Source organism: Solea senegalensis, linkage group LG3 (genome assembly GCF_019176455.1).
Source record: "Solea senegalensis isolate Sse05_10M linkage group LG3, IFAPA_SoseM_1, whole genome shotgun sequence".
In the NCBI taxonomy this organism is placed as follows: domain Eukaryota; kingdom Metazoa; phylum Chordata; class Actinopteri; order Pleuronectiformes; family Soleidae; genus Solea; species Solea senegalensis.
Window position 1 is genome coordinate 27517406 of NC_058023.1, and position 23661 is coordinate 27541066.

The 23661-nt window shown below is 41.6% G+C and overlaps 4 protein-coding genes across 21 annotated transcripts in view; 2 read left to right on the plus strand and 2 right to left on the minus strand.

Annotated features, from left to right (window-relative positions):
- Window positions 1–34: 34 nt before the first annotated feature.
- pnpla8 (patatin-like phospholipase domain containing 8) lies at window positions 35–17718 on the plus strand. Of its 4 annotated transcripts, XM_044020322.1 has the most exons (12): window positions 35–111; window positions 1549–1634; window positions 10800–10863; window positions 10963–11885; window positions 12100–12249; window positions 12395–12546; window positions 12667–12761; window positions 12860–13031; window positions 13157–13214; window positions 13395–13589; window positions 15866–16061; window positions 16696–17718. In XM_044020322.1, the coding sequence occupies exons 4-12, from the start codon at window positions 10974–10976 to the stop codon at window positions 16968–16970; spliced, it is 2205 nt and encodes a 734-aa protein (XP_043876257.1). In that variant the 5' UTR covers window positions 35–111; window positions 1549–1634; window positions 10800–10863; window positions 10963–10973; the 3' UTR covers window positions 16971–17718. The 4 variants fall into 4 exon arrangements, with proteins under 4 accessions (XP_043876257.1, XP_043876259.1, XP_043876258.1 ...); XM_044020324.1 differs by lacking the exon at window positions 10800–10863; XM_044020323.1 differs by lacking the exons at window positions 35–111; window positions 1549–1634 and adding an exon at window positions 9147–9432.
- On the minus strand, window positions 289–4069 carry LOC122765868 (aldo-keto reductase family 1 member B1-like). The gene is made up of 10 exons (XM_044020328.1): window positions 3965–4069; window positions 3301–3468; window positions 2921–3037; window positions 1935–2012; window positions 1739–1861; window positions 1546–1652; window positions 1382–1463; window positions 924–1007; window positions 740–822; window positions 289–646 (listed from the first exon to the last, which is right to left on the minus strand). The coding sequence occupies exons 1-10, from the start codon at window positions 4028–4030 to the stop codon at window positions 604–606; spliced, it is 951 nt and encodes a 316-aa protein (XP_043876263.1). The 5' UTR covers window positions 4031–4069; the 3' UTR covers window positions 289–603.
- dnajb9a (DnaJ heat shock protein family (Hsp40) member B9a) lies at window positions 5305–8351 on the minus strand. The gene is made up of 3 exons (XM_044020329.1): window positions 8288–8351; window positions 7769–8015; window positions 5305–6838 (listed from the first exon to the last, which is right to left on the minus strand). Exons 2-3 carry the CDS (start codon window positions 7983–7985, stop codon window positions 6333–6335), a joined length of 723 nt encoding a protein of 240 aa, XP_043876264.1. The 5' UTR covers window positions 7986–8015; window positions 8288–8351; the 3' UTR covers window positions 5305–6332.
- A 3742-nt stretch (window positions 17719–21460) lies between the features above and the next one.
- Window positions 21461–23661, plus strand: part of nrcama (neuronal cell adhesion molecule a) — a 50915-nt gene continuing 48714 nt past the window's right edge. For all 15 annotated transcript variants that reach the window (XM_044020477.1, XM_044020462.1, XM_044020463.1 and 12 more), the window contains exon 1: window positions 21461–21563. The gene's annotated coding sequence lies outside the window, so the exon portion shown is untranslated. The remainder of the gene's footprint in view (window positions 21564–23661) is intronic.

A 23661-nucleotide genomic window follows, 5' to 3' on the forward strand; every position in this document is an offset into this window, starting at 1 on the left:
GTGTGGAAGTTTTTGTTTTTTTTTTCTTTCAGATTGCACTTGGTTGTTGCTGCTTCTGCTGTGAGCCTGGAATGAGGGAGCGGCTGGAGCTTTCATTCACGTCATCTGCATGTGTGTATGCACTCACTCATTTTAAAGTATTAGCATCTGTGAGGTTATTTTAAAATACGTTTCCAACACTATTTAAATCCGTGGCGTTTTCTTTTCAAGGCAATGTCCTGTTTTCTTTTAGTCGCCTTCCTGAGGTGTGGAGGGTTTCACTAAAAAAGAGTCACTGTTGTCTTTGTTTAAGGCAAGGCGTATTTATTATATACCAAATTACATTCAAGCAAAATCCATACGAAGAGGCATATTTTTTTGACACACAGACAGAAGTCAAAATGATGAATAAACAATGTGAGTCAATAGGAACACAGTAAATGTTAAATACCAGTGGCTGTAAAACAATTCCACTTTCTTCAGCATGGTGAGTTGAGATATTAGTCTTGGAGGAGGTGTGTGGTTTCAGAGTGCCCTTCTTTTTCTGACTCGTGTGCATTATATAAAGAGTGTTCCACATAAAAAGGGTGGATGCGTGTCCGATACAGCGGTTTGTCCGATGAGTTAGTATTCCGAGTTCAGAGGGAAGTCTTTGTGTTTGGTGGCCCTGTGGGAAGGACAAAAAAAGGGTTAATGTGGCTTATCTGATAATAATAATGACAGATTAATCCCTCTATATCTCCTCCTCGCATCTCCTCACCATGGCATCGGGAATCCTCTCAAATTCTTGTCCATGCTCAGCATGGTCTTCATGTCTTCGTCGCTCAGCTCAAAGTCAAACAACTGAAAGGGGCAGGAAAGTCTTGAAATTGAAGTTTCAATCGGAGCTAATATGGAAGAACAACTCGTCTCAGAATTTGAGAAGGATAAGATGAATAAAACACCTGTAGGTTTTCCTTGATTCGATGGGGTGTCGCTGACTTTGTAATGACAATCACCTTCCTCTCGATGTGGAATCTGATGAGAACCTGAAAGGGAAAGGGAAAATTGCTTATTGGAGTGCAGATTTCCAATTTCTGCATTATGTTTTGTGGTTTTCTCTCCACATTTTTGCATGAACCCCGTTTTAGTTGGATTCCAAAATACAAGCACAATGCTGCACTGTATTTTAACATTCTCACAGTTTTGTAACGCTTGTATCCACCATGTGACTGGACTGACTGACTCATTGTGGATGTGTGGTTGAACTTTTGAAGCAAAGCATTACAAAATGTACCTAAATTGGCTGTTTCCTTGTGGAACAATTACATAACATCTATTTTGTTCATTCATTAATGCCATGTACATATAACTGTACAGACTGTACAGATAACCAGCTTATAAAAGCATTTTCTATTCCAACCTGTGCTGGAGTCTTCTTGTATTTTTCAGCAATTGCCTTGATTTTAGAGTCTTCTAGAAGATGGGGGTCGTCAGATGAAGCCCTGTGTTTTTAAAGCAAAAAGAAAGTTAATATTATGGGCATGTAAAGCTGTCTGTGTATGATGTGTGAATTTCTCCTCTCACCAGGGTCTGTGAGGGGAACCCAGTGGACTGTAGGCGGTCACTGTGATGCCCTTTGAGTGGCAGTAGTTGATCAACTTCTCCTGGGTCAGGTATGGATGACATTCAATCTGGGGGGGCGATCAATGATTGGCTTTAGCTTTTTTTTTTTTCGTCCAGCTCTATTCTGCATGACAACATGAGGTGTACATTTCACCTGGTTGTTGACGGGCTTGTACTTGAGGCCTGGTTTGTTGAGTATGGCTTCGATCTGGTCTTTGTTGAAGTTGGAGACGCCAATGGCTTTGACCAGCCCGGCATCCACCAGCTCCTCCATAGCCTTTTTGGACACATTGGCGTTAAGTGAGTTTCAGACTGAGATTCACTGTTGCGTCTCTTGATTTAAAAATTACCTCCCAAGTGTCCAAAAAGTCACTGTCGTCCGCAATGACCTGGCCGTGCTCGTCTAACGGAAAAAGGTCAGCGCCCGGCTGTGAGTTCAGAAAACAAAAGGGGTTCAGTTTAGAGCATGAATTTGGACTGAAGTGTCATTCGCTTATAACGATGACTCGATGACGAGCTATTTCCTAGAATAACCAAATCCAAAGAGACCAATGTTACTGTTGTAAAGCAATTTGCGCAGCTAATGTGGGCATTACACAGTATAAAGTGCAAGCTAACAAAGAAGGTGGTATGTGAAGCTTCACGTGACATGGTGTAGAGAAGTCCTTCACTTGTTACGGTCATGTGACTAATTCCTCTTGCTCTAAGACTGCATAGAACCTGCATAGGGAATGAGGGAATAATGTGCAGGCATTATATTCCCCTACATCTGCACCTTTACTTGTGCTGCAACACCAGGCTGAGTTCCTTTTAAATGGTTTAGCATTCATCAACAAATTGAGCTTCTAGTAAACACTTGTCATCTGTTCAGTTGGGCTATTTTCCCTAACTTCAATTACTGCATGTTCTCTCGTTTATTCTAGATTCACACGCCATTTAACAACACTACCCGTGTGTGTAAAGCCCAAAATCACGGCCCACGGGCAGATTTTGTACGGCCCCCTTTTCCGGTTTCATGATGTTTGTCACCATTAGGCCAGCTGGTAAGGAGTTGTGCTTTGGAACCGGGGGTTTGGGATTAGATTAGGATGTCTGACTCCAGATGTGTAAGAAAGGCAGAATTCTTTCATTTATTCCCTCCTGCGTGGCTTCGATTTGGTGACATTGCCATTTAAAAATGATCGTTGTTATTATTTTAATACATTCGTATGTAACTTTTACTGTTTTTTTTTACTATTGTTATATTTAGTAACACAACGGTGAAAGCTATCATAACATATCTGCTGTGTTCTTTTTGCTATGATCGGGACAGGACATTATAGGACATGGTCCAAACCTTGACTCCCATGGGGAAGTGCATGAGGTAGAGCTCCAGGTAGTCGAGTCTCAGGTCCCTGAGCGTCTTCTCACATGCTTTCCTCACCAGAGATGGAAGGTGGAAGGTGCACCACAGCTGGTTAAAAAAAACCAAAACAACAGATGATTGATGAATGGAGACATTCGTGGCATTGTTCTGAAACAACCAAGTCACATACTGCTACATTTTATGTGAGGAAGCCGCACCGTAACCAAGGCGACATAGTGTTCTTGGGTAACAACCTTAACTAAAAGCATAGGCGTTTGCATGTATGTGCACAAGGAGGGCGTCATGTCATGGCCTGTAGCATGTAGCAGGAAACCACATACTGATTACTAGAAGACCGAGCTGCACTGTACCTTACTGACAATGAAGAGATCTTCCCTCTTTACGACTCCTTGATCGATCATTGCATGGATCCCAGTCCCGAGTTCTTCTTCGTTCTGGTACACGAGAGCGCAGTCGATGTGCCTGTAACCAGCACTTATAGCCACTTTGATTGCCTCGCCGGCCTTTCCTTGGTCTGCCTGCAAAAGTAAGAGATGGACACACAAAGGAAAGAGCAGATGGAGCGGAACATTATGTATCACAGTGATGTCATGTCTAGTTTCCCCCCGGCATTATAGCACAGTCAGAATCAGGTTTATTGCCGGGTAAAGTTTACACAATAATCTCGTCAGTCGCGTGCAAATATATAGAGAGACAGATAAATAGTATAAGGAAAATAAAAGTTGGTGAATATAATTTCAAAGAAAAGTCATTGCAACGTGAGACCTAGTGCAAACTGTTAAAAAGCAGATAACATGTCATCATCAGCTGTGACTGGTAACTACTACTAGTGTTTTGAAACAAGATAATATTTAACCTGCTGGAAAAGAAACAATGTCATTATTATACAATAATGTACAGTATTGCATGTTTTTTTTTCATAACACAATTCACATTTTTCTTTATATTAACAGTGACAGCAGAGACCCAAGTGGAAAAAATAGTCATAAAAGGAAAAAAAAAGTTTGCACTTACCCTCCATGTTCCCAGACCAACAATGGGCATCTTTGCCCCATTGCTGAGATTAACTGCAGGCATCATATTTGAAGTGTTGTGCTTCTCTCTTCAGCCGCTTGTGCAAACAGACTCTCGCTGCACTACACTGAGGAGGGGCGGCTTCTTTATTAAAGGCAGAGAGAGAGGGGAGGGGTTAATGGGCAGGAAAGAAACCTATGGGTTTAATTAGTCATGTCTTAAAATCCAACCATTGAGACTTTAAGTTTTGACAGAGACGGTCACGGGAGGAGGATTAGTATATGCACACAATGGGTGCAAATCTATAAAGTTTTCTGTGAAATTGCAGAACTACTTGTTCTGTGTATTTACAACAGCCTGCAGAACAGTTGGTTAAAAGAGCAAAGAACAAAATAGGGAGCAATGAGGCCGTTTGTATTCCTCTTTAGACTAATCCTTGACGGTTGTTTGTGCAATTCCTGTTCATTCCTGATATCAGGGAGATTGCAGAAAAATGTGTTATACCTTGATGACAAGTACTACTGCAGCGCATGCTCATGCGGCGTAATTTACTAATTATTGTGTTGTCAAATTGTGTTGACAAAGGTGGTGTCTCCACACTGGGGTTGCCATGGTACTAAATCAAGATCACCTGGCATACAGATGTGTACAGATGCTGAACATCAGGTAGAAGAGAAGAGGGGATAATGACTCGGCACATTTGGCTGAAGAGATTCAAAGAAAACACATGCTTCAGACTGTGTTCTTGTTCACTCAGAAGCGTGTAAACATGTGAGGATAACTGCCGGAAACAACGCACACATTCCTGCTGGCCATATTGTCCTTCAACACATCCGTTACTTCATCAACTACTTTAATAGAAATGAACACGACTACTTGTGTTGCCATGTTCAAAATGTGCCAAGTCACTCAGATTTCCCACTTTCACTCCGATGTCATCTGTGTAATCGGATCACATTTATTGTTGCTGACTGAAAACAAAACTAGGGTCTATATGTTTCTATGTATTCTCTGTATGCTCCCACACTATGTTATTACTAATTACAATTTTAATCATGTGCATTTCCTTTCACAGAGTAATTGTGAAAGGGAGTAATTGTCTTTATTATGAATGTACTCCCTCTGCTGGGTTGAACAAGAACAACTATTATACGGTTCTGTAAAAAATAGGTTTTATGCACATCAAATTGATTACTAGTTGATTGGGAAGCTTGAAAACCCCAATAGAAGAGCTAAAAAACAAGAATTGTTTAAATATGTAAACACAATAATAATGTCACCTAAAAACAAACATTATTTGTTTATGATAAATCACCACATTAAATAAACAAACGCATTGGCTCTTTTAAACATTTTATTCATTCTTCAAATATATTGCAACATTCAGATGTTCACACACACACACTCACACACACACACAAAGTGCAGACATCAGACAATGACATCAACATAGCACTGTCTATGAAGGATAGGCAACATGAAGAGCAAAGGTACTTAATATTGCACATTATGATCAGTTTGGGAAACAACTTTTCAGACCGTTCAGCTTCCCTGGCCCCACAGGATTGTGTAACCATCAATACAGGCGGTTATGCAGCTGAGAAAGGGCACACACTATGCCCGTAGCTACCAGTATTTGTCATGAGACTCATGTTATTTTCCTGCCCCGATTGAAGGAAGGTCGATTCAGCTCTGAAGGAAAAACAAAAACGAGGTAACAGTTGATAATGGCTCACTTACACACACATCCCAGAATGTGAATTCACACTTCAATGATTCCATTTGAAGCAAGTGCTTTAAATTTTAAATCCAAATTTTGCACAAATGAATAGTTAAGCTAATTAGTAAAACCCATGGGTGAAAAGTACACGTATCGCAGTGCGGCAACACTTTTAAGTATATAACCGTATGGCCTAATTAGCTGTAGAATAAATGCTTCACAATTTGATCAATCTTATTGCCTCACAGCTTCCAAAAAACCCCACCTTTTTGTTTAAATTATTTTGTTAAATTTAGGCCACACCTGAGTCGGATAGATACTCTAGATTGTACCATCATATCAATGAACACATGAAATAAACATGAAGAACCTGGAAAGCTTAATAATGGAGAGGTACTGTATGTGAGTGAGACTGCTACTTGTCGCTGTGCTGTGGGTTATTGCTTGGAGGCAGCCATTCATGGAGTCAGCTCGGATATTTGTTCCTAGAGGAAATTACATACAGAAATTTACAACAAAAAAAAAGCCACACAAAACCATCCTCTGTTTCACCAAGTGATAAATTAGCAATGAATTCCAAAACCACAAGTAAAGCCCAGCAGTGTTCGAAATGGCTGTGCTCTGTGGAGCACTGTTTTCCTGCCGGTCTCAGGAGCAGTCAGTGAAGGTGGTCACCATGTTCCCCTTGCGCTGAGTCACTGTCCTGCAGTGCTGCTTTCCCGAGCTCTGGAATGTACTGTCACTCCTGGAACTGTGTGTGTTAAAGGAGAACATCTTCTCCAAGTCTTCAAACATGGTGTCAAAGACTCCTCCACCAAAGGTGCCTTGTTGAAACTGTCTTTTGTGCCTGTTCATCGCCTCCCTGTGCGCCTGGAAGTGACTGTCAAACTGTCTCTTTTGATGGGCTTGATTCTGTGAGGGGTGGGAGTGAAAGTGGTGTTGGTGGTGTTGTTGTTGTTGTTGACCAAATGGGTCACTGTCTTTGAAAATGTCATCAAAATTGAAGTTGAAGGACTGAAAGTGCTGGTGGTAGTTGTAGTTGCCGCCGCCTCCTCCTCCTCCTGCTCCTCCTGCATGGCCATCCCCAGATGATGAAGCGTGGCCAAACTGGTTGTACTCTCGTCGCCTCTTATCATCAGATAACGTCTCATACGCTGAAAGAGATAAAGACAAACTTTGTCATCGATTGTGCTGCTCAAACATTGAAGAACATTATTTTCCTACAACTTGAAAGCAATGTTGGCATATTTATTATCTGTTTCACAGACAATGGAAGTTTGAATTTGTGTTTCCATTTTCTACACTTGAAATTTCCTAGTGCATTTCTTTCTCATACTAACACTAATTCTATAAATAGAATCTTAATCTTCATGACGTATGTCACTTGACGACGAGTTCTAACATGAATTATTCTGAGGAATGTCTTTCAGAGAAATGGTGTTTCTCTTTAAGACCAGCACATTATGACAAAGTGTTTACACAGGTGACTAAGAAAAGAGCATAAAGGTAAAACATATAAAAGCACAACTGTTTGTAAACTATAATATCTATTGACTTTTCAACTATTAGGGCTTGAAAAGAAATGCTTTTACATAGGAAAAACTGAAAGACATTATTCCTTTTTAGTTTACCATTAGGTCTTACGTCTTCAACAAAAGAACTAAAAGGAATTTCTCTTTGACGCACTGTAACAAAGTGTTGCACAAACACTGAGGTATTTTCCTGTTACATAATTTCAAATCCTGAAGAGGAGAGACGCATACATTTCCAGTTTGGTAAACACAATGTGGTATTGAGTCAATACTTGACAGCAAATCCAAGTTAGTACCATTGTAATATCCAGATATAGGTTAAAAAAATGAGGATACTACGGCATACCTTCACATCCTTGTTTATGATCCACACACCAAGCTATTAATTGGTCATAACTTGAGAAATGAAATGACATTGCTACCTTATTACTTCCACATCACAAAGCTATTGCCATATAACCATTTTGTTATGATACAGTAATATATATATATATATGTACACAGTGTTGTCCATTTGTCCAACAGTTGAGATGGACATAGTGATTGACTCACCCTCTGCTATTTCTCTGAACTTGGACTCGGCGTCTGGCCCCTTGTTTCTGTCTGGGTGGTATTTCAGGGCGAGCTTGTGGAAGGCCTTCTTGATCTGGCGCTCGGTGGCATCTTGAGGGACCCCCAGTATGTCGTAGTAGTCTCTCTTGGCCAGGATGAACTCTGAGATGAGCAGGACATGTACTGCTAACAGCAGTGCAGACTGCGCTGTGGCCATACTGCTGTGGGTTTTGGACACCGTTTGAGCCTGTAAAGAACAGTTTTTTGACAGCTCAGTCAACGAGGTGTCACACAACGATTTCCAAACAGTAATGAGATTCATAAATCGCGTACAGGGTCTACAAACAGCCATATACCAGCGTTATGAACTAATCGTACTCGGTTAGCAACGACGCTATCCATAGAAATTGACAACTTATTCTTTAGGTGAAGAAAGAGAGAAACGTAAAGCACAACAGCGTTCTTTTTAATTAACCAACGATAACAGCAATATGAATGTAGCCTAGAAAGGTAACTTACCAGAGGACGAGATGACACACAGCCCGAGAACAGCCTTGTCAGCTGCCAACAGCTCCAGCTGATGTAAAACCGAAGCTAACAGTTGTTGACGAGCTGCATTCTTGAGCTGTAACACCACGACTCGCAACGTTACTGGTTAATTTTACTGACGCGGTGACCCGGAGTGCAGTGATTGGTGGAAACAGTGCGCACGTGGGAAATGGGCATGGTCCGAACAGAATAAGCAAAATGGTGCACTTACTGTATTTCCGCCTTCGCTTATCTAATGGGGTGTGTCCACAGAGTCCGTTCTTTATTACGGCGTTATTACATTTAATGCATGGATGTATTATGCATCCATGATTTAATGGCTCACTTGGATTGTTTAGTGCACACGTAATTGTCAGTGTGCACTGACAATTTCTACCAATGAAGACGAAAGTTTTTCTGTTTTTTGTTAGTTTTTTTAATTGAAGAAGAATGACGTCATTTCCTTGACTTGAGCGGCAAACCGGAAGCCACAGTTTTCAGGCAGTTTTGTTGTCAAAACAGTTTTTACCGTGCTACCCACGGTTTTAACAACGACATTCTTACTAGTCAAACAGTTATATATATGAACAAGTCAAAATGAACAATTCAAGTTCAAGATATCCTCAATTGAAGATATTTACAATGTCCTTTTTGGAAATCTTGAATTAAATTAAGATATTCACATTGAATATCTTAATTAACCCAATAAAAAGCTAGTCAAACTTTTTTTTACACACTTTATTGATAACAATATACAGAACAGCAGATCTGTACTGCAGTAATGGATGACTGGAAAATATATAAAAAGTGTACTTAAATAAATGTATGTTTAATATAATATAATTAAAGGGTTTTAATTTAATCTTCAAACTCGTGTAGAAAGGCAGTGAGTTTAGGAGAAACCTTTGTCACCCTATATTAATGTATATGAACATTTTGAGTATTATGCAATATATGATTTGTTAGAATGAGTTTGTAAAATAGAAGAATAAATGTGTAAAAGATTGTGGTGCCACAAGGCTACGTTTGTTGTGACCGACCATTTACGTCACTTCCGGTCGTTTTCCTGTTGATCTTTTTTTCCGACCCGCACCACGTAGGATGAAATATTTCGGCAACGGTCTCTGTTGTGAAAGGTAGGAGGAGAAGACACTGTTAATGTGTGATCGTGTAAAAAATAGTTGAGAAACAGGCAACACGCTGTTCATTCATTCATTCATTCATTAACGGGACTAGAAACGGTTAGTTTGTGGCACGTAAATGTTTAGCTGTACGTTAAGCAAGCTAGCTGTCCAACATTATGCTCAAAGTTCATTCAGATACGCATATTATCAACACAAAGTGGACATACTCCTGAACACGTGTGATTCAGTTGACGAAACGAGTAAAATGTAATGGTAGAGTTATTTGTAAGTTCCCAACGAAGGGGAACACCCACAAGTCCATCACAGTTGGCTCGCCATTTTCTTGTTCAGCCACTGGATTTCGAAATTCCTTTATAAGCCACCGCATGGGATAAAATGTCACGATTAAAGTTCGTAGTTAAGACATATACAGAAGCTTCTTCGTCATTGTCTAGTGTCAGTTTATTAAAGGCTGCACCGCACCATGGAGCAAAGTCTTGCTCTCAATTACGTCCACCAACCACTTCTCTCTGAACACGGTCGTCCTGGGCGTGTGTACGAGCCTGTTTGACTCCACCACGAAGTGTACCTGCACGGGCAGACTTGGGAGTTTCACCTTAGACATGTACACAACAAAGTAAACACTGGCCGTTCCCTGAATAGGCCTCTGTGGGGTCGGGGTGCTGAAGCGAGCTCGGTAGTGGTGGAAGGTGTGGAACTCCTCCTCTGTTGTATGGAGAAAGTCCAGACTGTAAAGCCAGCAGGGCTGCAGCTCCCATGTTTGGATGTACTGCACAATCTGCTGTTTTCCAACTTCAACCGTGGAGTCTCTGATCGAAACCCAGTTCACATCGCTCTTGCTTTTGTCAGGATGGTTAACATTCTCCTCCTGCTCCTTGTTGATAGTGTGGCGATGTCTCTCTAGCAGAGTCTTTACCAGGTGATCGGACTCTGCTGTATAGCTCGCAGTCAACATAGCTCCGTGCTTTTCCATAATGTGTCACTTGCAACTTATTCCTAATCTGTTTTTGCGGTAGCGGTTGTTACCATCTATTTTTGTTGTCATCGTTTCTACGGTAACTATGGTCAACATAGCATTTGAGTGGAGCCCTCTGTTGGCGCCCTTTTTACTTGCATTATACCTAATAGACAATGCTGATCTCGATCTGATTCACTGGATCTGCTATTGTTAATAAAAAGAAAAAGAAGAAAATCTGACAGATCTGTGAACCTTAAATAAGATGTAAATGTTTCACTTTATGTAAATGTCCACCACTAAAGTACCCAGGGTGTTGCATTTTTTGTGCACCATTTGTTGTGATGGTTTACTTCTCAGGAAAATTGATCTAAATGTCTAAATCTTTCATTTACTTTGTCAGTTACAGTGTGTTGCTCACAAACAGACAGACAAGCTCATCCAAAAACACTTTAACATTGGCAAAGGTAATAACACTCAAAAACTGCCAGGGAACCTGCCAGACAGTTACATCATTTTACATATTTAATCAGTTGCCTGGTTAATTTCCTTGCTTCTTTTACCAGTGAACAGGCGCATGTCTCGGATCAGGACCACGCTCGACAGTGTCACCAAGGCAGTTGGCAGCACAGACCTTATCGCCAAGTTCTCCCGCCTCAAACCTGGTGGTACCGTTGTTGGCAATACCCATGCAGAAAAAGTTCTGGTGAAATCAGAGACCTCCGACATCACAGCTACTCCCTCTTCACCTGAAACAGCCATGAAAGAGGAGGAGGAAGGTGAGAAGGGCACAGCAGAGAAAGAGTCAGAGAAGCAAGGCAACCAAGTGGGAGAAAAACCTTTTGTTGTCACCAAGAAGTCCACGCCCAGTTTAGCTTCAGCTGCAAATGTCTCTGCCTTGGGCTCATCGTCCTCTGTGGCAAAGCAAACCAAGCAGCTTTTCCACCCGACAGCTCTTTCGACCAACATGGATGAGACCTACACATCTCTGGCTCAGCACATCAACGACTACTTTGGCACAAACACGCATGGCGAAGACGCGCCTGTTTCTCACTGTGCCACTCCGAGAACAGGGGAGCACATGCTTATTTTATCTCCAGTGGCTAAACGTAGTGAAGCGCCAACTTCCTCTACTGTCCCTCCCTCTCCATCAGAAACAAACAGTTCAGGTGGGACACCCTCCTCTGACACCCCCGCAACAGAAAATGCACCTCAGGCAAACCCTGTGCCTACTACCTCTACTAAAAAAGGCTTTACCCACTATCTGTCCTACCCTCGACCCAGTGTTCAGGCTTTTGTTGGCAGCTACATTGCACCACTGGTCCCCAAGTTTAGAAGTGACTCTAAAAGCACTGCAGCTGAGAAAGACAAGGTTTCATCAGTCAGTGTGGATCAGCCCACTGGGGACAAAGTTGGAGAGAAGAAGACGGACTGTGAAGAGGAGAAAACAGATGAAGCGAAGCAACAGCTGTTGACTCAAAGGCAGAAGGTAAAATATTTGACATTTTAAGATTTATTAAAAAGCTTGTGTGTGATTTATAATAAACTATTTTTATTTTAAAGTTACTCTCCTGAATGTTACACACCGGACCTTTTAAAAAAAAAGAAGAGGAAGTAGAATTTTCTAAGCACAGTGTGTTCAAGATGTTATATTGTTGAGATGTCTCAAAGTTTTTGTTCATTTTGTATATGTTGTAATGCAGATAATCGTCAGGGTGAGTGTAGACAACAAGACCAGAGCTCTGGTAAAAAGGTTGCATAGGGTCACAGATGTCAAACTCCTCACTACGCGAGTGGAGGAGCTCAGCTATCATCTCCTTGAGTTCCCAGAGACCCGAGGTGTAGCTATTAAGGTGAGTTTGATTGATTTCTTTTCTCTTAACCATACCCCGAAGCTCCATTTATCAATGCCTGATTCATTTCACACTCCGCTTGCATGGTTTTTCTTTTGGCAAAATAACTTGTTCACATGTTCACATTATTTGTGTCATACTGTAGGAGAGTGTGTTGCCGTGCCTGCTGCGTTTGCGCCAGGTCAGAGACGTTCCTCTCCAGGCTGCGGTGAGAGAGTCATTGGCCCTGGTGGGCTACAGCGAACCAGTCAAAGGCAGAGGAATTCGTGTCCTGGCCATAGATGGTGGAGGAACAAGGTACAGATTGTGTGATCTTTCCCAAATAAAAAAAAAAAATCAATGCCATCTAATCCAAATACTGTTTGACTATTAACTATTGTGGTTGGACAATCTTTGTGTTTATTATTTTTCCTATAGGGGACTGTTGGCCCTGCAAACTCTACAAAAATTGCAGGAACTGACCGGAAAACGAATCCACCAGCTGTTTGACTACATCTGTGGAGTCAGCACAGGTTCGATGGCACCTCATCATTCGTGTGTCGATCTCAAGTGTGGTTTAATACAAACTGTCCTTTGAACACACGTCTTGTCTCGTGCTCTTGCGCTTTAGGGGCCATCTTGGCGTTCATGTTGGGGATTTATCAAATTCCCCTCAATGAGTGCGAGGAGATGTACAGGAAGTTGGGCTCGGATGTGTTCAAGCAGAATGTGATCGTTGGAACCGTGAAGATGGGCTGGAGCCATGCTTTCTATGACAGTGAAATCTGGGAAAACATCCTCAAGTTAGTTTTCTTTTAATATATTTAATTATGTCTCCTCCCTCATGCTCACCACAATTCAAAGAGACGGGAGAATGAACAGTAATTTGTTCTTTTCTTAGACTTATTCAGTGTGTGTTTCTCTCCAGGGAACGAATGGGTGAAGGATGTATGATTGAGAGTTCCAGGGACCCGCACTGCCCAAAAGTTAGTCACAACCCTAATATGCTTTTACACTGTTTTCACATATATATACCAGCTTTGTGCACTGAGTAATTTTTGACTATAATTTTTCAACCACATTGGACATACGCAGGTGTTTTTTTGTAGTTTTACTTCAGCAAGGTGTGTAAAAATAAAAATGCAAACCCTCTTTTTGTCCACCAGGTGTCAGCAGTGAGCACGATTGTGAACAGAGGTCTCCCTCTGAAGGCCTATGTGTTCAGGAACTACAGACTCATGCCTGGAGTGAGATCCCACTACCTTGGAGACTGCAAACACAAAATGTGGCAGGCCATCAGAGCCTCGTCCGCCGCTCCAGGCTACTTCCAGGAATTTGTCATGGGAAAAGACCTTCATCAGGTATGCTGTGCAGCGCAGAGCACTGTCTGGGAGATGTCTTGGCTGAGTCCAGAGGAGTCCGCTTTAGTTAAGTTACTTGAATTTGAATATGTGATAATATAGATTGCAGGATAAAGATTAAAAGGCAGAGCAGCTACAATAAGGTCTGAAATTGCCATGGTGATCCGAGGAGAAGCGTCACTATATTGGTATGATTGGGTCTTGTGGGTGTCAGTCATTTCAAGGACACAGATAAAGAATGAGATGAAGGCCAGAGACAGAGCTGGAGACATTGTCCTTTACTGACTGCAGCCTTCCGTCCTAAGGTTTTGGATTTCACATGAAATAGAATATTCAACCCGGGCTGTCTTATCACAACCACAGTCTCGGCCAGTGTTGGCATTAGTCAGCCTGCTTTTGACATTTTAATATTTGACTTTTAGCAATATAATGAGCTGTATGTCATTTCTTTGCGTCCTCACACAGATGGATGATGTATTTAGTGTCATTTTACTACTTCCACTGATTCAGAGAGAGAGATAAGATCTCATAGTAGATGGGTCTTAAGTAGGAGATCAATGAATTATGATCTTGGAATGATATGTGTCATAAAAGACAAGAGTGTAAGAAGCATTAATGCACTTTACCGTAACGTTCATACCTCTTGGGTTTGCCTCTGGGGAGCGATTAAAATATGTTACTTCATGACGTTTGATTATGAGGCCAGATATCTTTAGATGGTCCTAATTTGCAGTAATTATGCTTTAGGCTCCATTCCAATAACCTACTTTCTCACAAATTATCCTTATCACAGCTTCGGACTAGTATGACTCTTCCTCGCCATATCCTACTCAAAGAATCCTGGTCAATCTCCAGTCACACTTTGCAAAGTTCGTGACCCAAGCGTTGATTCTCCCACTTACTTAACATTAAAACAAATGGCTTGTTCTTTTTTTTGTCTCATAAGCCAATAACTCGACTCCTTTGTACAAAAACTGCCAAGAATACCTATTTTCTTATCGATTGTTACCATGTGCTTGTATTCGTGTGAGTTGTTTCCTGTGTATTTGGGGGGTTGACAGCAGAGCTGGAAATATGAAGTGTGAATGAGTTTGTGTATATCTGTGGGTGTTGCGCTCCACATTCCTCTTGGAGATGAGTATTTTTTTCTCTTCTCTCTTAACCAAGAGTTTGAGCTGCCGTTGCCTCCCACTGGTCTCACTTTTACTCTAGTTTTCGAAACTAGCAGCGGTATTTCCCAGGAGAATTTTGGCAGCAAAAATACCTTTCTACACACATACGGGCACAGAATGGAGACGCAAGCATCCTAAAGACTTTTCTTCACACCAATCACTTGCTAGTAAACCATACATGCTGTCATTTTCCTATCATTTTCTTGAATTCCTTCCGCTTTTTGTTTGTGCTCGTTCAGTTGGATGAGACCAGGGCATGGAGGAGAGGTTGAAGGTCAGGGCAGAGTAGCAGCTGTGCAATTAACCTGCTGTCTCAGGAGTGGAAACCTTCTCACACCTGAGGGTAAACAGCGTCATAATCAGACTGAGAGTGATGCTTTTCTAGAGCTGTTGTTAGATAATGATCCCAGAGTATTTCAGCTGAAGAAACTGAGGAGGGTTTTTTTAAAGACATTTCTAAAGAGGAAATGACCACTACCCTCACTCAGCTTGGCAGTGTTTATTTCTGTCCCACAGTCTCCATCTCCATTAATCCAAGAAGCACATCAGTGGCTGGATAAGTTCCAGCACTGAAGTAGAGGGAGAAGACGTGGAGTGTTTAGCGCTCAAATCAGTCCTGGCATCTGCTGCGTTCAGCCCCGATTGTCCCTCTTTCTCTCTCTTTGTCAACATCAGTTAGGTTCGCGACTGATCGTGAATCTGGTAGCACACTATTTAGTGAAAGCGGCGTCACATGCCAAGTGAAAAAGCAAGTAAATAATTAACAATGAGCTCCTAAGTCAGGATTAGAATCCTGAAATGCAGTACACTGCATCACTAAATTCAGTAGCTTTTCTCTTCTTGATTTAGGTAAAACGGTTTGGCCAATTTACCCAGAAAGTTATTTATTTAGCTGCTGATAGACATTGTTTCAACTTGTTTACTTGTGAATACACGGTGCTGTTTTCCAACGCAAGCACATCTCTGGCACCGGAGCGTCTTTTCTTCTGTCCTCAGTTCTCTTCACCTCATTTGTCCCCTACAGGCTGTCACAACACATGTTTGCCTTTTTGCGCCGATTATGTGACTTAAGAATTGCTGAAGATGTTTTGTCATCATCTTCAGGACGGAGGACTTCTGATTAACAACCCCACAGCGTTGGCCATACACGAGTGCAAGTGTCTGTGGCCAAACACCCCTCTGCAGTGTGTGGTGTCTCTGGGCACCGGACGCTACGAGGCGGCGGGCAAGAACAGCACGACCTACACGAGCCTGAAGGCCAAGCTCACCAATGTCATCAGCAGTGCTACAGATACTGAGGGTAGGACCAAACACTTTTTTTTTTTTTTTGCTTATTTTAACCATAAAACGGTCAGAAAATGATGCTGTGAGTAAGTGCTTTTGCCCATTTTCCCAGAATAACTTTCAATATCTTGCAGTAATTTACAATTACAAACTGCATGTTAAAATGACTTATTAACAATTTCAAATGAAGAAAAACCAAACAAAAACACCGCAGTTGGGCACCAGAAACACCAGATGTTGCGTGTCAAATTCACTCTGGTGACAAAGATGCCGATTCGCCAGCTTCCTGCTACAGCGAGAGTGAAATTACCATAATAACCACGCGCTGGCTTTGACAGGCGACTTCTCAGCTTTCAGTAACCATTGGAATTTTTATCATAACCAACAGCAGCAAATTCAAAATGACGGCATCAGGATTAAACGTGAGATTGAGATTTAAAAATAGCAAGAGAGCATGTGATGTGGCTACGATGTAAGACTCTTCTAGAGCTTTAAAGGAAACGAACGCATGAATGAGTTCTTAACTGAGAGGAAACATTCTCCACAACACTAGAAATCGAAATAATAAATAATGTTATCGTAGATAGTGTGGTTGCAGTTAATGTCAGGTGGACAGCTAACGTGACTCCATCCTTCCCCTGGTGTTTCAGAGGTGCACACCATGCTCGACGCCCTCCTGCCCCCCGACTCCTACTTCCGCTTCAACCCCTACATGAGCGAGGACATCCCGCTGAACGAGAGTCGCCTCGAGAAGCTGAACTTCCTCAAGGACGAGGGCGAGCGCTACCTGCAGCGCAACGAGGCCAAGCTGAGGAAAGCAGCGAGCGTGCTGAGCCAGGAGAAGAGTACGATCCAGAGACTGGCCGAGTGGGCCCAGCTCAAATCCGACATGTACGAGGGTCTCCCCTTTGGCTCTAAGCTGTAGCCGTTGCAACGGACTGACCTCAAAAGAGTTTTAAAAGGTAAGCAGAACACGAGTGTGACGGCTCCCAATGTTGAAAAGGGATCATTTCCATTTTTTTTTAAAGCATCTAGGGAGGAATTCCGACATGAAATACCAAACGTTTACATGGTTCGATCACGATCCAGCAAACACGAAGAGGGGATTCATAACCAGTCAGTTGTTTTTTAGTTGAATTACAAATAAAATGTAATTAACCTGCTGTGATGCTGGTGCATGAAAGTACTTGTAAAGTACTTGTACTTGACATTTTTGTATGGGACTGAGGGTCTTTTGCATTTTCTGTAAAATAATGACATTCAATTGTTACTAATACATGATGTGTGCAATGAGAACATGCCCGTTTCTAACACTGTGCTGAGGAAAGGCCTCGTGCACTTTATGAAATGTAACTCTTAACCTTGAAAATGTAAATAATATTTAATGACATAGTTGAATCCTTGAATCTTTTAGTGTTGTTGATGATTACAAATATGATTTAAAAAAAAGAAAAAAAGACACTGTTGGCACATGGGAAAATGTGGGAAAACTGTGATGAGTTATATTGTCATTGTGACTAAACCCATTAGTTAATGTCCACCTAAGACTGAATTTCTCAGCGAGGCTTTTTAAATTTAACACACATTTAAACACGTCACTCCTCCCCCATTTGTGTGGAATGCAAAATCTAAAAAAAAGTGTCATGGAATAATAAAACTTTGTTTTTAAAATCTTTTTTTGTTTTAAATTGCTCATTTATAATGCATAAACCACAGGAACATATGTCATTTATTTGATCTTACATTCTGCTGCGTCAGAGTTGACACACCCGCGTCACAAACGGCTCCACAACTGAGGTACCACAAAGGAACGCCACACATCTTCCAATGATGAATTGCTTTCACCCCCCTCAAAGTTATACGCTTTGCCTTTTCTGCTTTTTTGTTTTGTTCCTCGCAGTCAACATGAACCATATGCCAGGAGGATTCATGCGCACAAACCTCCCCAGCAGCCAGAAATGAATAATGATAATGTCAAGTATTTCACTTGACTGATTCCTCACTCCTGTCAGGCCATTTTTCTAAATTAATTAATTATGTTTTTTAATGCCAACTTAAGTTTCACCATGTTAAACTCCACCTCAATGTCAGTTTCCTGATTTAACGCTGTCGTGTGTAACTTTCAAAACGTTCATGATTTTCAGTAGTATCACATTTTAGTGATGGCTGAGATGTGTGCTCATTATGTTCATTCTTTCATTAAGAAATACTGGAAAAATACCTCCAAAAACACTGTATAATTAGAAAAGGAATTATTAATACATGATAATAAGAATTTATGGTGTTGTGTTTCTTAGCAACTGTCAAATGTTCCCTCTCCTTTCCAATCTTCTCAATATACAGTGCGCGTATGTGCCTGCGTTTGCATAAATCTGGCACGTGTGTCACATCTTAATCTCTTCGCTTTTTGTTTGTTAAAGCCAAAGGGAAACAGTGATCACATTCGTGTAAGTTCCTGTCGTGTTTTCAAGCTCCATCTCATCTTGTTCAGCATGTGAGGAGGGAAACGCGTTGCCATACCTTGACATGTGGCTCTGCTTTATTCATGTAGCATCTGCACCAGCTCGCCGCTATTGTAGCTGCAGATATATCTAAAAAAAACAGTTCCATAACAAGGGCCCTCAAACGTGTCATCCCAATCTATGGCTCACGCAGGAATAGAAATGGGAACGAAGGCACTGACTCACACATTCTGTCTTGTCACGGCAGGAGAAAAATCAGGCAGAGGGCCTGAGAAGCATTCAACCGTACTGATCCCACTTCTTGCCCGGTTTATCTCAGGAGAGGCTGAGTGAGAGATGAAGAAGATTCCTGTCAGTTCTAAGGCAGATCGCTGTGTAAACAAAAACAGAATCTGGGTGCGGTCAAAGAGACATCGTCTTATTAAATAGTTTTATCGTCTGTATGAACTGGTTTTAAAGCACACAGTGCCCTGGAGTCTTGGGACGGATCCTAAAATGATCAACCATTACTGTTTGGGAAACTGAAAAAAAAAAAAAATTCTTAATCACTTCAGGGAGACAATAGATGCACTGTTGAAACTGTTACTTCGCACCCCACAGCTGCACGTCTGTAATGTCACGGTGCCAAAGACGCGTCCGCCCGTCCGTCGTCGCGTTTCATTGAAAAGAAATGGCAGGAGAGTTTACACAGTGGTGTGGCTCTCCACAGATCTGTGCCAGTCAGTTAGGCGTGGGGAGGAGACACACCTACGCAGAAACACACACACACACACACACACACACACGCACATCCTATTTGTGCGACAGCCTTGTGTGGATGTCTGTGTCCACAAGTCAGCATCGGTATCTGTGGTTTCTAATCGACGGCGTTTCAGTCAGTCACTGATTCCATGGACGCCACTAGTGTAGCTCTGAATAATGCATGACTCGGGTTATAATATTCTTGTTTACATTTTACAGAGAGTAGTCTGTGACTTGCATCCAAAAGAATCTTATGATCTGATTAAGGTGGAACTTAGATGCTCCAATTATGACCATATTCTGATTAAAAGGTCCAGTGCGTAAGAATTAGTGACATCTAATGGTGAAATGTGTGCTTCACATACCACAGAGGATGTTGTCGTCTCGCTTCATTTTGTGTGGTAAGCTTTCGCTACAGTGTACCATTCAGGCTGCCGTAGAAACACGGTGTCACATGATGGTGGCTTCTGTAAACCAAGAAAAGGCTTATTTTAAGGCAAAGAAAGACTTTTATACGCCAACAAACATACTGCTATTCAATCAAGTTAATGAAATAGAATAGAATGTTGTCACTTCTTTGTGTCCGATACCGATATCCAAAACTACTGATGCCGATATTATTCTGATATAGTCATTTATGAGCTGTTGACAACACATTTGTGCTGAGTCATTTCAGGGACATAATCCTCCTATGTGTTCTCCACAAAAAGAAGAACAGCCCCAACACGACTCAGCTAAACTGCTTTTGCACCGATACCAACCGATACCGGTTCCCATCCCTAGTTGGAACAGACAGCTATGTCTAAAGAATTAATATGACACATAAACATGTAATTTTTGCACATAATATATCGCCGTCCATGTTAATATCACTAAAAACGGTTTGTGTGCCACTGTGTGCTTATGTTATATATTATGTGCGAGCGTGAGAGCCGGACTGAAACAGAAACAGTGCAGACGTGACTGGTGTCGATGGCGGATGGGAGACATGAACCAGGTGGAGGGGGGGTGTTCGCTCACAGCTGCCACGTGAAGAGAAGAATCTGTCGTTTAAAATGTGATGTAGGTTAGCGGGCCAGTAATAATGTCATGTGCAGTCAGGTGTGTGTGTGTGTGTCCACAGCAGCCACCTGTCCTGTGAGGACGGCTTGACAAACACCTGTCTCACACAGTAGCAAAACCAACAGTAACTGCCTTGTGAGTTCCTGGAAACGTACTGAGCTACAAGCAATTGTATGTGACTTTAATTTTAAAAATAAAGCATAAATAAACATTCAGTTTCCTGCAGGGCATTGTTGATTTCTCTGTGTGCAAGGCTGATCAGTTGCAGCTCATTAAAGAGGGGGTCGCTGCAGCTGCGTTTTTTTTTTTCTCCCTGTTTTCTTCCTGCACCGGATTGGAAGCACGGCAAGATAGTCGATGGAAAGAGCGAGGTCTCACTCTGATAGTTACCCTGCGAGTGAGTAGACGTGGAACATAACACCACAGAAGTGAAACAGTAGGTTTTAGTACATCTTTTTTTTGTTTTTTTATTTTTGGATTTGTTTAAACCAATAAAACACATGCTGCAGGTTCTCAAATGTGGGGTCATTGCTGCGTTCTTTGTCTTATTTAAAAGTTGATATGTTGTTGTATATCTGCTCCTGGTCTCTCTCAGACCCCCCACCTCTCCTCTGTAGCCCTATTTTTTCCTTTCACCCCAACTGGTCTAGGCATATCTTTGAGGCTGATTCTGTCAGAGGTTTCTGTGTCAGTTGTTGGGCTTCTCTACTCTCTATAATATTGTCTACGTACAGAGCCTTGCAATAATGTATGTTGTGATTCAGCGCTATACAAATAAAACTGAACGAGAGTATAGTCTGTTATATCTTTGACAATCCAATTAAGACACAATAAGATCCGATTACAAATGTACTCATTGGATGATTGATTATTCAGACGATGAACCTATTTTTGTTATGAAAAGAAATATATGTACACATTTTTGGCGTGCGAGCGTGCGGTCTTCCAGCATAGAAGATCTTTGTACGCTGCTGGTTTTGACAGCAGAAGGGGGCGGGGATCTGCTGCTGAGGAGGAGAGAGGAGGATCCGTGTGGATCACAGCTTGCTGCTGCAGCGGCTGAGAGGGACGGACACACACTTTCACACACACTTACACACACACACACACACACACTGTCCGGCTATAGCCCCACAAACACACACACACACACATACCTCATCATTTTCACCAGCATCAAGTCACACACACACACACACGCTCGCGCGCCCTCGTAGCTGAGGTGTGAGGATACAGGAGCCGGTCCACAGACGGTGAGTTTAAACAAGCTCTTTGTCTATTTATCTGAAGATTTAAATGTTTAATAATCATCCGAATAATGGTGCAGTGCATCGGTTGTGGGTTATTTATTATTTTTCTTTTCTTTTTTCTTTATCCACCACGGCGTCCCATCAATGCTGGCTGAGCAGGTGCAAATAAAACAGCACAATATGGAGGCGCCTAGACGCCGATCGCCCTGTTTTTTTATTTTATTTTTTATTATTATTATGATATGTATTCATCTTTTTTTTAAATCTAATATTCAATTGATGTTCATTCGTGTGAGCGTCAAAATGCAAATCATTGCAGGCTACAAACGTGAAAGCAAGCGAGAGGGGACTAGAGGACTGGTGGTGTTGTGTTGGATGAATGTATTCGGCGGTGGAGGTTTATTGTTGCTGGTGCCGGTTGCCGGTGCAGGCCCATCAGCTCTGCTGCTGCTGCATGAGAGTATTGTCGGCTGATGATGATGATGCTGCTGCTGCTGCTGCTGCAGCTTTGATCATCTGTCTCCTCTCTACTGTGCTGCTGCCTTCAAGGCAGAGAGCTGGGCCCTGTTTTTCTGATGTTGCATTGAAGTAAGGCCTATTCTCTATTATGATGGATAATTGTTGGTGACTCATAGTAAACTGATTGCTTATTATGAGTGTGACCTTATTCTGGTTTGGTTAAAGGTCCATGGTGTAAGATCGAGTGACTGGGACTCCCTCCCTTTCCCAAGCATGTCGGGGAACTACGGTGGCCTTGTTCTTCTTTATTTGCATTGTAAACTTAAACCGTAAACACGGTTTGTCCATTCAGGCTGCCGTAGAAACTAGGGGTGGGCGGGAAAACACCGATTCTAAGATGGCATCGCGATTCAGACGCGGGACGATTCTGAATCGATTCACTAATGTCCAAATTGCTATTATTTAAATGTTCAATAGCGTAAAATACACGGTGCAAGGCGGAACTCACCCCGACACTTTATGGGGAGCACCAAAGAAACATAGAGTGAGATACAGTGGCGCTTTTTTCACTGACACAGCGACCGTGAAAAAACCACGGCCTCAAATGACATGTGATGCTTGGACATCTGTTGCCACCGTATCGTACATCAATATAACTGCGCACTTTATCACTGACGACTGGAGGCTAATGTCACACAGGTGCGGGTAATGATGCTGAGCTGTGAAACACATTATTGCACGTAAAAAGCACGATTCGGTTTACATTTGGTCTTAAATATGTGAATTGTGATTCAAGATGTCACGTCTTTACAATGCATTTGTAACTTTCCAGTTTACGCGTGATAATTTAGTTTAATAAAAGGAAATGAATGAAACTGTGAAAAAATAGCGGCGGCTAAGTGGTGAGTGATCACACAGCGAGACAAAGACTTTCAAAAGGCTGACTGAAAGTGCATGGAGATGCATCGCATCACAAGTGCAACATCAAAAAGCAAACAAAAAATTGATTTTAAATGATTACACTGGTACAATCATATTAATAGGTAACAAATTATCTTATTTTACTAATAAATACTCCACAATATCAACAGCTTAAAATTCGTAGTCACTCGATAAACTGCACTAAACAAATTAATGTTACACCAGCAGTTATAAAGAATAACAAGAGATGATTGGACGATTGAGTGAGGTTTGGATTGTTTACATCCATAATAGACAAATCTGAAATGCACTCACTTCACCTTTAACGATGAAAAAGAATAATAATAATAATAATTTCACTCCTATTTGCCAAAGAGTTTTACACCTCATAAACAATTATGCTATGGATTTATTTGTCAAACCAACAACAGATCTGATAACTGATTAAACACTTGCCTCTTACATGTGAGAAGTCCCTGCTTTTATTTTCACTCTAAATGATGAGTGTGAAAATTAAATTGAGCAAATAACCCACAGATTAATGGGATGAAATGTTGTCACGAAGCTGTGTTCACCCTAAAATGAATGTGTGTGTGTGTGTGAAGAAGTACAGGAAGTGACGACAACTATTGTTTTAAATGAAACGCAGCAGTTTATGTTGTTGAATCAATATGACGTAGTTTAATTGCCATTAGAGCCACACGTGTCGTGATGTTGTTTG

Bases quoted from the DNA above. Each gene is read 5' to 3' on its own strand.
- LOC122765868 (XM_044020328.1), bottom strand. From the start codon at position 4,030: ATGATGCCTGCAGTTAATCTCAGCAATGGGGCAAAGATGCCCATTGTT. The intron at 2,013-2,920 runs GTTTGGACCATG...CTGAACTCACAG, and splicing joins ACTTCCCCATGGGAGTCAAG to CCGGGCGCTGACCTTTTTCC. The intron at 647-739 runs GTGAGGAGATGC...TCCTTCCCACAG, and splicing joins AGAGGATTCCCGATGCCATG to GGCCACCAAACACAAAGACT.
- dnajb9a (XM_044020329.1), bottom strand. From the start codon at position 7,985: ATGGCCACAGCGCAGTCTGCACTGCTGTTAGCAGTACATGTCCTGCTC. The intron at 6,839-7,768 runs GTGAGTCAATCA...TATCTCTTTCAG, and splicing joins GTTCAGAGAAATAGCAGAGG to CGTATGAGACGTTATCTGAT.
- pnpla8 (XM_044020322.1), top strand. From the start codon at position 10,974: ATGTCTCGGATCAGGACCACGCTCGACAGTGTCACCAAGGCAGTTGGC. The intron at 12,250-12,394 runs GTGAGTTTGATT...GTCATACTGTAG, and splicing joins CCCGAGGTGTAGCTATTAAG to GAGAGTGTGTTGCCGTGCCT. The intron at 12,762-12,859 runs GTTCGATGGCAC...CTTGCGCTTTAG, and splicing joins CATCTGTGGAGTCAGCACAG to GGGCCATCTTGGCGTTCATG.